This window comes from Coptis chinensis, chromosome 5 (assembly GCF_015680905.1).
Source record: "Coptis chinensis isolate HL-2020 chromosome 5, ASM1568090v1, whole genome shotgun sequence".
Lineage (NCBI taxonomy): Eukaryota > Viridiplantae > Streptophyta > Magnoliopsida > Ranunculales > Ranunculaceae > Coptis > Coptis chinensis.
The window spans coordinates 42,078,725-42,095,014 of record NC_141460.1 but is presented as its reverse complement, the minus strand read 5'-3'; the positions used below and the strand labels follow the sequence as shown (position 1 = coordinate 42,095,014).

General features: G+C 44.1%; 2 protein-coding genes across 2 annotated transcripts; both read right to left on the bottom strand.

The window, feature by feature from the left end:
• Window positions 1-5,972: 5,972 nt before the first annotated feature.
• On the bottom strand, window positions 5,973-6,401 carry LOC147497551 (uncharacterized). The gene has a single exon (XM_086562925.1). The coding sequence runs from the start codon at window positions 6,399-6,401 to the stop codon at window positions 5,973-5,975; it is 429 nt and encodes a 142-aa protein (XP_086419051.1).
• A 1,929-nt stretch (window positions 6,402-8,330) lies between these two features.
• LOC147497550 (uncharacterized) lies at window positions 8,331-9,086 on the bottom strand. Its single transcript, XM_086562924.1, has one exon. The coding sequence runs from the start codon at window positions 9,084-9,086 to the stop codon at window positions 8,331-8,333; it is 756 nt and encodes a 251-aa protein (XP_086419050.1).
• Window positions 9,087-16,290: the final 7,204 nt, after the last annotated feature.

The following is a 16,290-nucleotide window of genomic DNA, read 5'->3' as shown; positions in this document are numbered from 1 at the left end:
GTGCATGGTACCACTTCATGGAGAGCTACTTCCTTCTCAAGAAAAGCCTTCAATTCAGACATGGATATATCCTCATTTGCTTCACCCCCTGTATCAATATCGAATGAAATTGCTGCAACATGGGGGAAAAACCACCAAACTTGGCTGCAAGAAGTTCATGCTGCAAAATATCCAAAAGCAGATATTCCCAAATGAACAAATGCCCAGTGCCTCTCTCTTAGTAACATGTGATAAATCTCACATATGGCTGATATTACTGTACTTCCCTCGACTTCTACAATATTCATGTGTGAGAGTCCTGCCATAAAAAAGCCAAACCTGGCTTGCATTGATTCAATTGAGCGTCAGTGGGTACGGACCTCATGCTAAACAAGGTGTGAAGCTCCAAGATGACTTCTCTCATCTGAGAAGAAGCATATAGATATTTCATGATTGATATGATTGCCAATGTCTGGTTTAGAATTTTACAGTAAGTGTCTTTTAAACTTTCTGTAGTATTTCTACATCCATGAATAAGGGCAAGTGTGAACTTCACGGTCTTATCAAGTTATCATCAACATCAGAGCTACTAACCTGGCTGCATAAAACAGAAATATCTAGTTTAATCTTTTATAGAAGAATCTCAAAACTCATTATGCAACAAAATTGTACATAACTGAAAAACAAGCTAAGGCACTTACAGACAGTGTAAGGCCAAATATAGAGCATAAACTGGTCCCCCAAGCACACATGAGCTACAAGATCTCAAAAAGTTATCTCTATTGACCTAAAAACTCCAATATTCAATCGCTCTGAAATAATGGACTCACAACACTCTCTTTTCTCTCTCACTGTGCGGCCTCCTTTTTCGCTTCCCATCTCCTTCTCTTTATACTGGTTTCTTCTCACTTTCTAACCGTCCAGTTGTCCTCCCATCTGACTGATCCCCTTCCTGCCGTACACTTGCCACGTCCACGATCTAGGGTTTCTCGGCTAGGATTGCATACTTCCCAGTTTATATTACTAAGATGCACCCCACTCGGTGTCCCGCTGACCTGGTCTTTTCCCTGGCTCAGTTCCTATGCTCCTGCTCTATCATATTACTCTGACTCCCATATGACGTCCGCTAACCTGGCATCCTTTTTATAATTGGTCCTATACAAATGCCCCTTCTCGATTCTGCGGTCCTAATTATGGACCCGGGGTCAAGAACCCACTTTTCCTCGTTTTCTGTGCACCTTTTCTTCCCACTCCTGGGATTGCATGAGAGAGTGAATGTACTCATCACGCGCGTTTTTCGTCACCTCTCGTACTTTGTGCTGCCACGTGTCTCTTTTAGGCTGGCTCGCTGTCTTGTCACCTCGGTTTCCTCATTCCTTGCAATTACCCTTCTACCCCCAGTCCCTTCAGTCTTTCTGCCCCCTCAAAAATATGCTTTTACCCCTCCCGTATATAATCCACTCTCCTTCTTCTTTCTCTCCCATTTCATCTCAGTTCTTTTCTTTTTCACCTTGCTCTCGTTCTTCACTCCGGCCAACATCCAGTTCGTGACTACCCTCCCTTTCTTTCCTCGGTGAGCTTTTTCTTCCTTGAGCATTCTACCTGGGCAACAAACTTCCCTATTAGCTTTCCTTGGTAAGTTTATCTATGCTTGAATCTCTTTAATTTTTGCTTTTATTTGAAATATTCAACTTTTTGAGCCTGTTCATCTTTCCTCGATGTCGGTTTCTGAATATACTGACCCCTCGTCTTCCCAATCCAGGGGGGTAGCGTCGCCCCCTCCGGTTCCTGCTGCGGTCTCTTCAACCTCTGGTCGTCCGGCCTCCTTATTGCCACCCCCTTCCTGATGTCGTAAACCTAATTTGGCCGCAATTAGGGCTGCCTACGGTATTCCGGCCGACATAGTTTTAGAGCATGGGCCTGCTATCACCCATTACCCTCATCTGGTTCCCCGACGTCCAGGGTACCTTGTAGTCACAGTGGGCCAAATTGTAGCCGGCTTGCGGCTACCTCTCACTTTATTAGACATCGAGGTATGTAATCATTTCCACATTCCTCCCTGCCAAGGCATAGGGAATTTTTAGAGAATTATGTACGCTGTGAACTCCTATAATAAGTCCGGGGACCCCAAGATCACGAGCCGCGACATATTTTCTCAGTACTATATCAAAAAAAGTACCAAAGACGTTGGGGTAGGGTACCAGTCTTTCTGTTGCGTCCTCGCAAGAAGAATTTCCTACTTCATATCACCTCCTCGGATAAAGTATGGCACCACTACCCATTGTACGTGTCGGGCCCATTCCTATCTGCAGATCTCCCTGACGATTTTACTCTTAACCATCTCGCCTTCAGATCACGCGGTGCATATCTCGGTTTTCCCCTTCTCTCTGGATGTATTATTTCATTTTTTCCTAACTGTGGTTTCTCTTCCTTGTGCAGGGTGGCGGTCAGATTCCAAGTTCCAAATCTACTATGGTATTTCAAGTCCTATCTTCTGAAGACTCCATAACTTAGGACCTGACCAAGCCGCACAGCTGTGTATTCATCCTACCATTGTGACCCCACTACTGTAAGTTCCCGACCTATACCACATAGGCGGTTTATCAGCTCCTTTTTACCGCCCTCCCCGTCCAAAAGAACACAAACCCTGAGCATCCCCCCAGAAAAGGCATCACCCCCACGCACCACGCCGCAAATGAACCAGGTCCACTACCCCTCCATCCGTCTCCCGCAGATCTCAAGACACTCCCACCTCCTCTGCTCCGGAAAGTGTCCCCTCATTCCGCTCTATCTCTGACTGGGATGATCAATACCACAACTCTCCTATATACGACATGGATGTTCACAAGCAGAAGCTGTTTGATAGCGACTCTGATGATGAAGCAGTCATTGAGGTTTTCCCCTCCGTCGTACAGACTTCCACTGAACAGCAACCCTTTAAGAAGCCGCGGACCACATGCTCTGCAGAGCCCAACCTCTCCACACATCAAGCCCTACCTCGGGAGACCTTGCATCCAACCCTTCAACTCGGTCCCAGGCCGTTTCACCACCCCCCTTCCATCGGGCTGGCAAGGAACCCGCCTCCACGCCCGCACCCACAGATGCCCCAGCATCCATCCTTTCTACTGCAGAAGAATTTCGCCCGGTCTTCAAGGTGCGCAACCGCCGAGTCAATATTGACAACTCTACTCTGGACAATGCCACGGTTGCCTCCTCCCTGTTTTACAACTCTCATTTGCCCCGGGATATTGCTTATGCAGATGGAGGCACGTTCGATTCGCATCGTACTTCGTTGTACACTAAGCGGGAAAGTCGTTTTTTTTTTTTTTTTTAAACCTTCTCCCTTGGGTCTCAGGTAAGCTTGGATATCTTTTTTATGATCCGCGGCGCCTTTCGGTAAACAAAGCCGACCGCCTTTGGGAGAGGGAGTTGGACGGCCCCCTGGCCTTGAGAGCAGTCTATGCAGGCCTTCAATCCGAGTTAGCGGCTGCCAACTTGGCCAAACTCAAGGCTCAAGATGAGCTCCAAACTACGGAAAGTTCTCATCAAAGGTACATGGACCAAGTCAATGACCGTCTAAGCCAGCAATGGGATTCCCTTTTCCAGCACCATCAGCTTAACTTGGAATCCATGGCCCAACAACATCAGGATGCCCTGGAGGCACTCAAACAGAAGCATCAGGAGGCCTGTGCCGCAGAGTTACAAAAGAACTTGTCCAACATGAATACACTTTGCGACCACTTCAAGCTTCTGGCCGACAAGAGAGTGGCCAGGAAACTCCAAGAAGCAATGGATAGGCTCATCCAAGAGGGTTGCCTTCTCCCAGAAAAGCTTGCCACTCCAGCGACCGACCCTTCTGAGGCCACCGGGGATGTGTTACCAGCTCAAGAGGTCCTTTCTATGCAGCTGGAGTCGGAGGAACGTACCACCTTGGAAGCTGCCGCGGCTTTCTCCGTAGAAATCTCTGAAGATGTCATTGCCGCCCATGATCAACCGCCCTCCGATGTGTTGCCTGTTAATGAATCTGTTGCCAGAATAATTTAGTGACCCTTGTGTTGTAATAAGACATTTTTGCTTTCCTGGCCTTGTGATTGGTCATACTTCCCCTTTAGCATGATATTTTGTATTTTGTATGTTATACTATTGTCTCTTTATCATTTGAGGCTCCTTATCAGTTTGATCCACAAATTTTCTCTTTATCTAGATCTCTGTTTCTTTCTCTATTCTTCTCCAAGCTCTCTTCCTCTCTAGCATCAGCGAAGGGCTCAACCCCTCCGCTGCCTATTCTCCTGAGATGCTCTGAAACAGGTCGGGGACACTCTCTTTGCCCCCATGTCTCCTGCGCCTCTGGTCTGCGGGGCCCAGAAGGTTTCCTGCGCCTGCCATATTGCGCCTGACATCTCTAATCCGTGAGGGGCTCATCCCACCCCGCAGCTCGCTCATACTCTTACACCTGCTGGGAACACTCTACTTCCCCACGTGTCTCTGACATCTCTGATCCGCAAGGGCTCACCCCACCCTGTGGCTCGCTCATGCTCTTACACCTGTTGGGAACACTCTATTGTCCCACGTGTCTCTGATATCTCTATTCCACGGAGGGCTCATCCCACTCCACGACTCATCAAGCTCTTACACCTGTTTGGAGCACTCTATTGCCCCACGTGTCTCTGACATCTCTATTCCGCGGAGGGCTCATCCCACTCCGCGACTCACCAGGCTTTTACCCCTGTTGGGAGCAATTTATTGCCCCACGTGTCTCTGGCATCTCTGATTCGTGGAGGGCTCATCCCACTCCGTGACTCATCAGGCTCTTGCACCTGTTGGGAGCACTCTATTGCCCCACGTGTCTCTAACATCTCTGATCCGCGGAGGGCTCATCCTACTCCGCGGCTCTCTTAGGCTCTTACGCCTATTGGGGCACTCTATCGCCCCATGTGTCTCTTCTCTCTCTGCTGGTACACGGTTTATACTCTTCCCTAAAACATTGCAGGTCACAAACACAATTCCATTCACAAAAGTGCTGTGGTTTTATACATTTACATACAGCTGTTGTCCTCTATTTTGGACCTCCTTACATTGCTCGGGATTTCCTTACATTCAATTGTAAAACATTTTTAACAGTCTTACATTCCATGGCTTCTCTACCTATTTACCCTTCATGGTTTGCAATTTGTAAGTTCCTGACCCTCTGGACTCTACCACAGTGTACGACCCCTCCCAGTTAGGGCCCAGCTTCCCATCCTTCTCTTATTTTGTGCTTGGGGTCACCCAACGCAGCACCAACTCCCCTATCTTGAAATGCCGTGGTCTGACCCTTTTGTTGTACTGTCTCTGTAACCTTCTGTGATATTCCTCCAGTCGGATGCGAGCTGAGTCCCTTTTCTCTTCTATCATGTTCAAGTCCCCCGCCAATTCGACCCATCCTCCACAGCCTTGGTTCTCATTATAGCCGCGATCATCTCTGAAGGAATCATGGCTTCCACTTCGTATGCCAAGGCAAACGGTGTCTCCTGGGTGCTCATCCGCGGAGTGGTTCAGTAAGCCCAGAGCACATGGTTTAGCTCATCGGCCCACGCACCCTTCTTATCCTCTAATTTCCTTTTCAGATTGTTCATTATCGTTTTGTTGGAAGATTCCGCCTGTCCGTTGCCCTCTAGATTGTAGGGGGTTGAGAATCCTTGTTTCACTTTGTAGGCTTATAGAAATGCTGCCACTTTAGCTCCCGTGAACTGTGTCCCATTATCTGCGATGATAGCATATGGCAACCTAAACCGACATATGATGTTCTCCCATAGAAACTTAATCACTTGCGCTTCCTTAACTTGCTACAAAGGGATGGCTTCAATCCATTTAGTAAAGTAATTTGTGGCTGCCAGCATGTATCTCCTCTTGCCGCTTGCCATGGGTAGCGGTCCCACAATATCCATAGCCCACATGGAAAATGGCCACGGGCTCGACACATTATTCAAGGGTTGCGTGGGTGTGAATATCCTTTACGAGAACCTCTGGCACTTGTCACACTTCTTAGCCAAATCCAACGCGTCCTTTTTCATATGGGGCCAAAAGTAATCTTGTGTCAACAACCGGTGCGCAGTGGTCCTCCCGGCCGAATGGCTCCCACAGTCACCTTCGTGCAATTCTCCTAACACCTTTGCAGCTGACCGTGGCCCTAGACACTTTAACAAGGGCCCGTTGAAGTTTTTTCGGTACAATTCACCTTCCACTAGGACGTACCTTTGGGATGTCTGTTCCAACTTTCTCTTTTCTTTCTTGTCTGTCACCTCCCTTCCCCTCAAGAAGTCTCTAATGAGATCCATCCAACACTCTTCCTCCTTAGTAACCTGATACACCTCTACCACCTCTTCTGTACTAGGCTTGTCCAATCTTCCTACCCGTATTGTCCTTTCCTCTGACCCCGGCATCGCGCGCCACCTGCAAATACTTTGCCATTCTCAGGCATCGAGCTGCGAACCCACCATTAACTTGGCAAACCACGAGATTCGAATCTGAGTACACTATTAGTTCTTTAACCCCAGATCCTCGGCCATACTCAATCCCGCTATCACTGCCTCATACTCCGCTTCATTACTAGATGCCACAAAACCCAACTTTGTAGTTAGCTCTATTCTATGGTTGTCGAGTGTAACCAACACCACCCCTATGCCTTTGCTTTCGTCAGTGGCCAATCCATCTGTAAACACCCTCCATCCATTTCTCTTATCCCAAGGGTCCAGCACGTTGGGCTCCACATCTCTCTCTGGTTCCATAACCATCTCTTCTCCCCAATTGGGATCCTCAACGGGGAACTCTGTTAGAAATTCTGCCACTGCTTGCGCTTTTTCCGTGGTCCTTACTTGATACTATATCTCATATGCGCTAAGCATCATTGCCCATTTCAACATTCTCCCAGAACTCTCGGCCCTTAATGCCTGTTTGAGGGGTAGGTTTGTGACCACTACGATGGAGTGAGATTCGAAGTAGGGCTTCAGCTTCAGTGCCGAGAAAATTAGTGCCAGGGCATACCTCTCGATTCTGCTATACCGCGTCTCTACGTCTAGTAATGTTTTACTTTGAAAATACACTGGTTTCTCCACCCTGTCCATGAGGCAGACCAATACCAAACTTACCGCGTACTCGGAAGCCCCCAAGTACAAGTACAACTTCTCCCCCTCTTCTGGCCGGGATAATAAAGGTGCCTTGCCCAAGTACCCCTTCAACTCCTGAAATGCCTCTTCACACTCCGCGGTCCATAAGAAATCCGGGGTACTTCTCAACAGTCGGTACAGCGGCCTGCATTTGTCAGATGATTTGGAAATGAACCTATTCAATGCCGCCACCCTTCCTGCCAGCCGCTGTACCTCCTTTACATTCTATGGGGATGACATTTCTATCAAGGCTCTTATCTGCTCAGGGTTGGCCTTTATTCCTCGATGAGTCACAATGTAGCCCAAAAACTTGCCCGTGGTCACTCCAAAAGTGCACTTCTCTGGATTCAACTTCAAATTATACTTCCGCAGTATACTGAATGTCTCCCGTAAGCCCTCCAAATGCTCCTCCGATGACATGTTTTTCTCCACCATATCATTTATGTATATCTCAATCCCTTTTCGAATCTTGCTCTCAAACATCTTCTCCCCCAATCTCTGGAACATGGCTCCGGCATTCTTCAACCCGAATGGCATCCTTGTATAGCAATACGTGCCGCCTTCTACCACAAATATTGTTTTCTCCTGATCCGGCCCATACATCGCAACCTGGTTGTACCCCATAGACGCGTCCATGAATGAGAATACCTTGTACCCCGCGGTCCTATCCACCAACTCATCTACCCGCGGCATGGGGTAGATATCTTTCGGGCACTTTCTATTCACATCCGTGAAATAGACGCACATATGTACCTTGCCATTCTTTTTAGGTACCGCGGCTATATTGGACAGCCACTCGATGAACTCCGTCTCCCGTATTATGCTAGCTCTCTTCAACCGCAATACCTCTTCGGGGATGTCCTCCGCATAATTTGGTCTTATGCTCCGCATCCTCTGCTTTATCGGCTTGGCATCTTCTCTCATGTGTAACCTATGGCATGCAAATTCTAGGTCTAATCCCGTAACGTCCTCAATTGTCCAAGCAAACACATCCCTATTCTCTGACAAAAACTGTATTAACTTACTCTTCCAGTCATCCGACAGACTGGATCCTACTGATGTGAGCCTTTCTTCCTCCCCATCCCCTATATTTACCACTTCAATTTCATCCAGCATCTTTGTACCCTATGCAGGTTCCAACTTACTCTCCGCGGAGGCACTCTGTAATTGCTATGCCTGCTTTTTCCTTAGGTGGGAACTTTCCTCTTATGTTCCGTGCACCAATCGTTTCACTGTTCCCCTATGACTATTCTTGGCCATCACCTGATTGCCGCGGACTTCATACGTGCCCGTTAGAGTAGGGAACCGTATCACTTGATAGTACGTAGATGGGACGGCCTTCATTTCATGAATCCATCTCCTCCCCAATATAACGTTGTATTGCGAGGCAGAATCTACCACCATGAACCGTGCAAATACTGTCACCGGTCCCGTTGTTACCGGCAACAAGAGCTCCCATAAAGGCTCTATCATACTTTCATTGAACCCGTATAAATTAGTGCGCGGAGGCCTCAGTTGCCCAAGATCCATTCCCATTTCTTCCAAAGCTCCTTTGAACAACAGATCCACCGCACTACCACAATCCACTAACACTCTCTTCACCAAGTAATTGCCCATCGCCACCGTGATAACCAATGCGTCCTCATAAGGGGAGTCCACTGCCCGTAAATCTTCCTTGCTGAAGGTGATCGTGTCTTTGTCCTCGGCTGACCCCCTTTTGGTCGTGGTCCTGTCATTGATATGTTGGATGCTCGTGGTCCTTCTTACCCTATCTCTATGTGCATTATGACTTAGTACCTCTCCACTGAATATCACATGTATAGTCCCCAACAACTGATCTTGTCGCGACAAGCACTCATCATTCTGCGCATCCCTCACAAACTCCTTCATCTGGCCCTTCTCCACCAATCTTTGAACCATCCACTTCAAAGCGTAGCAGTCATCAGTCTCATGGTTTCGCATCTGGTGATATGTGCAGAAAGGCTTATCCGGCAACTCTATAGGTGTATTCCGCGGTCCTTCATACCCCCGCAAGTTTTTAATCAAAGGCAATATTTCTCTCAACGGTCAATTCAATGGAGTCACCTCTATCTCCCGGTATGGCTTCCTTTCTCTATTCTCCCGACGAATCCCTTCCCGTACTCTTTCAACCCTCGAGGGGTAACCGCGGTACCCCCTGCTTTCCTTTTCCGAGGCCCCTTCCCTGCGCTGCTCCCTATCTTTCTTCAAAGACAAAACAGCTTTCCCTGATCTCTTCGGTAAAGTGTCCTCATACCTGATGTATTTCTCTACTCGCGGATATAGTTCGTGCAATATTGCAATCTCATTCTTCGCGACCGACTAGTGCACTCCTGTCCCTGGACGCAACCCTCGCTCAAATGCGATAACTGTGGTCCTTTCATCCAAATTCTCGACCTTCAATGTCTCAGCCTTGAACCAACATAGATACTCTCTTCCGCGTCTCGGTGACCCTCGTCTCACGTTGAACAAGGCCACGATGTCCACCGCACACTTCTTCTGGTGTATGAAATGGTCTACAAAGGCCTGTTCCAACTCTTGGAAATTCCTTATGCTCCCCGCTGGCAACCGATAGTACCAATCTGATGCCCCGCCTTTCAAACTGGCCGGGAACATCATGCATCACAATCCATCATACCGCGGCTCCTGCCTTAGCGGCATCTGTTGCCTGAAGTGGTGGATATGGTCCACTGGGTCTCCTTTCCCATCGTACCTCTTGAATTAAGGTTGACTAAAGTGTTTAGGGACCTCGAAGCCCAAATGTCGTCCACCAAAGGGTTGCGATTTAGCCCCGCCACCACTTGGCTAGCCGCTCCTCGCGACTTTTCCCCTTCTGCTGGTTCACTTCTCTGTCCTTGTCTATCATCTCTTGCACCTGTTCGATTGTCAAGTTGACAACTAGATTTTCCATGAGGTTTGGCTCCTCTTCTTCCTCCTCAGAGCTATCGTTTGCCTCCCCACCCGTACCTTCTTCTTCTCTTTCCCTTTCTCTTCTCAACCCATCATTCTCCTCTCTTAGCCTCCCGATCTCTTCCCTCATAAGCCGTGTCTCCTCTGTCTCCAGATCCTCTCTCCTGCCTCCTTCTTCATCAATCACCGCCTCTGGTGTCGGTTCCTGCACTGCCACTCTCTTCGGTCTACCTACTTGTTTCTTCGATGCCATCTCTACTTTGCCTTTGTTATTTTCCCCATAGATGGCGCCAAATGTATTGACCTAAAATCTCCACTGTTCAATCGCTCTGAAATAATGGACTCACAACACTCTCTTTTCTCTCTCACTGTGCGGCCTCCTTTTTCTCTTCCCATCTCCTTCTCTTTATACTGGTTTCTTCTCACTTCCTGACCGTCTAGCTGTCCTCCCATCCGACTAATCCCCTTCTTGCCGTACACTTGCCACGTCTGTGATCTAGGGTTTCTCGGTTAGGATCGCATACTTCCCAGTTTATATTACTAAGATGCACCCCACTCGGTGTCCCGTTGACCTGGTCCTTTCCCTGGCTTGGTTCCTATGCTCCTGCTCTATCATATTACTCTGACTCCCATATGACGTCCGTTGACCTGACATTTTTTTCATAATTAGGCCTATACATTATCCACTTGAAGTTTCTTAACGTTGCTCTCCATGAAGAAAAAAGATTCAGTGGGAACCCTTCAATGAGCAAGTTTATATATATGGTTGATGTCGTTGGCGATCTATTTGTATTCATTTCTTCAAGATAAATTGGACTTGTATGGTCGGCATCAGTGAACAACCAATCTAAAATTTGGATCTTTGACTCCTGATTCACCTCAACTGAATTCAATATGCTATGAAGTAAAAGAATCGAAGTTGGCTCTAACAGTTCTGTTAATGCTTCACTTGAAGCTTTCAGGTGAGTTGCTTTGCTCAGTGAAACATGGAAGGTTGAAATCATTAGGCCACATAAAATTATCTCCTTGTATATGGTGAATGCTTGACGTGGATAGTGGAACAACAATCGGATAACATTAATGTGGTAGAATTTAACTGGAAGAAATGTCCTTTTAGCTTCAAGTATTGGCTCAATGAGAACCAACAAATCATAATGAGATGAATCAGAACAAGGCTTATAACCAACAGATGCTCAAAAGAACCAGTTGATTAACAAGTTCAGAATAAACAATGGTCCCTATCTCAGAATTGTTAGAAAAATAGATTTGTACAAATCCATTGAGATATGAATGAGTAATTTGTCTCCCAAGTTATCCCACTTGAGATGAAATGGATTTCTCTTGAAACAGTACGTAAATTAGTGAGAAAAACCTTTTCAAAAGGGTGCACTGGTTCGAAACAGTGCATTATACCAAAAAGGTGCTACCTTTCAAAATGTGCACTAGTTCGAAACAGTGTATCATGCTAAAAAAGGTGTGACCTTTCACTACAAAAAAACAGTCAAGAAACAACGGACCATAGCTATTGTTTAAGAAGAAAACTTGTGCTATATTCCGTTGTTACGGCCATCACAAAAACCGCTGTAGTTTTTGAAATACAACGGCCCGGGGCACTTGTAAAGTTTAAAAAACAACGACGGCTTTTAACATTTGTAAAATAACGACGGTCGTCAGCACATGTTTCCTTTTAAATTCGTCCCACCTATATTTGGAATTAAACAATAGACTCAAGCCGTTGTTTATGGGAGAATTGTTTAAGTGGTTCTTGCTGTCATTTATTTATTTAGCATTTTTTTTTGTACCTAATAGAAACAAAATATATTCCTATAAAGCTATAACTAAAAAACAATAACAAAATATAAAACAAGAACAAGAACCTAAATCAAAGCAAAAAAATTTTCATTGGATACTTGAAACTTTAACAAAAAAATCTCATCCAACAACTTGAACAAATCCTATTCTAGAACTTTGTACACAACCAAGTCTTTCATATAACTTAAGAAAGTAGTTTAGATTACATTAGTAAAGGCTTTAGGCCATGTAATAGAAGATCCCATGTCAATGTCACTAAAGGTCTTTCCTCTAGCACCAAACAACTCAACATTAAATTCTAGGATCTTGTCCACTATAATCCAATATGCATTCTCAGGTACATCCTCTCGATCACCAAGCATTCTTCCAATGGCAACCACTCTTCCCCTCATGCTTTGCAGCTCACACGTTTGTGCAGAATGTGATACCATTGGTCGCCTAGATAATGAATGACCAGTTGTCTGTGATGAACAAAATATGAAGTAATAAGAAAATCTCAATACAACAAACATGTCAACTAGCAGATTCATGTGTAAAATCAAGAGTTATATAACAAATATATAGCAATATTATATATTTATAATTGATAACTTCTTGCAGACTTAACAATGAATAAGTAAACTTGGCAGCTTTATATATAAGCAAGAGGGAATTAAAGCAAAAGAAACCAAGTCATTTACAACATCCCAAACACTGAAAGAAAAAGGAAGAAATCCAATAATTACAAAACATCAAGCAGACATCAGCAAGTGGCATCTTCATGTATAAATGTGTAATGCTTCTTAATCACTGGTGCCTTGACTATAATGTGGGAACTAATACAGGAGCTCTTCATTATTTCATTTGGCATTGCTCAAAGTTAAAAAAGAAGAAAATAAACCATATTGTACTCTCACGGTTCCATCTTACAAGATACACTAGTTCAATACCAAGGAATTTGCTAGGATCATGTCCTCGTATTCTGGATGCACAATTTATATTCCTTTCTCTTGTTTCTTTCTTCCTAGTCCTACTATCTTATTGGTTGTTCTATTACCTTCTCGCACTTGTATCTTTATGTTATATATATATACAATATACTACAACTTAGATTTTCATCTCAAAATCTTAAGCGGATAACATAAATAAGTGTTATTGAATGCTAGCTCGAGTATAATAAGATGGCATCTGTACCCAGTAAGATCCAGTCCTCATTTCAACCGACCCTATCTTTTGGCAGTTGAATGATATAAGAGACTGCCAAGTACCAACAAAGATGTAAACAGATGATGTTGGTCAGGTATACAGACTACCAACAAAGAGTTGTGTGTTATATAAGAATTTTGACTGATGGGCAACATGGGCAACATATCGTGTTAGACTTAAAATAAAACAATTGTTTGGTATGGTTAACTCAGTTGATAGCGCACCGAGGCATGAGTCCTGGTCAAGTTTTTGTCGGTAAATGACTAAATGTAATTTATACCAGCATGAAAGCGCAGTTAGACTTACTGTTGACAAAGTCCAATCTAAGAAGTTCAAAACTTCAAACCAACCATTGGATTAACTAGAAACAGCTACCGTACGTTACAAAATCTTTTAAGTACTTTAGACTTTGGTAAAGGATAACGTAGAAAAAGCAAGCATTACTAAAATTATTAGTCGGTTAGAACTAGTGGTTGGTTGGTTGGTTGTTATTATCTATGTTAAAACAATATAAAAATATTATTCTTTCATCAAGCTAGGAAGAAAGGATGAAGTACATTTTATAATTTTAAAAAGACTGTCACCTGAAGCTCTTTTCGTTTTTGATAGCATTCAGTTTTAAGAGTTCTTGATATTTCTTTATCGCATCACTGACCTCAATTCACAAGTACAACCTTAGAGTTGTGGCTTATTTGTCTCTATTCACCCTAAATCAGTTCCAATCGAGGTTTACGAGAAGGTATCAAACTAACCAACTGGATCATTTATGTTCCTAGGTAATAGTTACTTTGCAGGTTTACTTTATATTTCATTTTGGGTCCACAGGTAAACCAACCAGTTCCTAATAACAAGCATACTACTACCCCTATCATGCAATAAAAAGCTACTGCAAGTTTAAAGATTTTGGATTTACAGCACCACTTAGAAAGATATATTGCTTTTCAAGTCCATGATGCTGCTGCTAGTAACTTCAGGAATGTGACAACTTCCTCCACTGAACCAAGGCGATATCGTGCATTTGAGCGGTTTCTTCCCACAACAACAGAGAAGTAATTATCTCCCCTAAGATCGAGCACTGCTCCATATGCCCTAGTTGAAACAATAACAGTAAAGAAGTATGGACTAGCTTTAGACCTTGTTCTAAACCATGCTGGAGAGATTCAGGAGAAGACTCGAGCTTAAAGAAGTCGGAGCTGATGAGAGGTGGACAAACCAAGAAGGTCGTAAGATCAAGGAAGAGGCTTTAGACCTTGTTCTAAACCATGCTAAAGAACTTCCAGCAGTGGAGGATGACCAAGACTCCACTTTTACAGCAACGTTAGAGATGGCAGCAGTGGAGGGCATGCAAGGCTTGACTTATACACCACGGGGAATGACTCAGACGAGACCTAACATCCGGTTTGAGCCTGATCCACTACAATCGTGGTAGATCTTTCTCAGGCTATCGAATCAGCCAGGGTTCGAAGAAGAGGAACAAGGATTTTTCTGCGCATGGATATGACTCAAACAAAACAGCTCTTTGGGGGGTCACTTGAACCAGATGGCCGTGGCGATGGAATCTAGGAAGGAAGGCTCATCCAGGCCAACGACACACAGTGGAAAGTTGGTTTGGTCTCCCGCCTACCCTACCCGAAATGAGCTATGTGCAAGGGAACACAACAACACTAAAAGTAAAAGTAATAGCACTAAAAGCACTTGGGCTGAGGTGATAGGGAACACAACAGCATGAAGAGATTAATTGAGCTATGTGCAACCAACTATAATTAACGGTAAGCCAATTATTCATGTGGGGTTACGTAGTGATAGCATCCTTATGATTTGCAATTTACAAGTTAAAATGGTACACTAATTTTAACCAAATACCTGATCAAATGGAGAGTTCGTAAAGATTCGTGTTGGTGCTCCCTCATTAATTCCTTGCATTGCGAGCATTGCATTCACTTGTGACTGTATCTCCATTTGTGTCTTTTTCCCATCAATCACCTGCTATTTCAAATCATCTATTTGGCTTTGGAATTCCAACTTTGATCTCTCCGCTTCTTCAGCTTTCCTTTTATAAGGAGTTGCAGCCATAAGAGTGGTCTTGGAGACACCACTACCCAAGCCTAGTACTCAACCCCTTCCATCCTTTCCAAAGACCTACAAACTCATTTTTACCCACATTGGGATTAATTTTAGAAGAATAATTGTAAAATTAATATATAAAAAGTATATATTAAACAAGAAACACACCTCTGCAACAAGGTCATGGTCCAAATCCTTTTGTTTGCTACTCGGGTCACGAGGAACAATTTCATTGATTTTTATCTGTAAAGCGAGAACAAAAGTAAAATCAATTAAACTTACTTCTCTTGACTATAAGAATAGTAAATATATATTTCATACCATTTTTTGTCTCGACTTCCCTCTCAAAACAAATGTTCCATTCTTTCTAGTATGAGTCACCACGAATATATCAGTTCGGGAGGGGGGATTAGCAGGATCATTAGCAACCTATGAATAAGAATGTATCATCCCTTTAGTCACCTGAATAAGAGCTATCAGTTCTATAGCTCATACAAAAATGCATCCTTCTGCGAATAGAAATTCAGTAAGATAAAATAAAACAAAAATTGTTCCACAAAAACACTTAATACAACTGATCAGAGAATACCCGTAGTTTAATCAAAACTCAGTGAGTGAATATTTTACTTTGCTTTAGTTTACTAATCAGGCATCTTCCATATAAGGACCTCCCATATAAGGACCTATTGTCATATTTACCTCTCACAGAATCTAAGTGCATCTATCGATTAGAGAATGAAGGAGAACATCTAGAGGCACATGTCCTAATATCCACAACTGTGACCTATATGTTTAATTGTTAAAACTTGGATCTTACCTAACTAAAAGAAGGACAAAAGGATGGTAGACAAGCAAAACAAGCAATCTGCTTATTTATGACCAAGAAATAACAAAAGAAAAAGAATGGGCTAAAGCATTTTATGTATACTTGATTGATCATCCTTAAGGATTCATAGTAGTATTTGACTATAACTTACCATTTCTTCTACAGTCCTTGCTGATCCTCGCCTACCCGTCGTGTGTGGATTCTTCATCATTTCTCTGTTTTCTTTCCCCCTTTCATGACGAAGGCATGCGAGCTCAGTTGACTCCATATCAACAAATAGATCCCACTCTTCTTTCTTCACACCACTTTTACAATTCCGCTTTCTCTCTAGGATTGTATCATATTGGTCAC

Bases quoted from the DNA above. Each gene is read 5' to 3' on its own strand.
- LOC147497551 (XM_086562925.1), bottom strand. From the start codon at position 6,401: ATGCCGGGGTCAGAGGAAAGGACAATACGGGTAGGAAGATTGGACAAG.
- LOC147497550 (XM_086562924.1), bottom strand. From the start codon at position 9,086: ATGCGAAACCATGAGACTGATGACTGCTACGCTTTGAAGTGGATGGTT.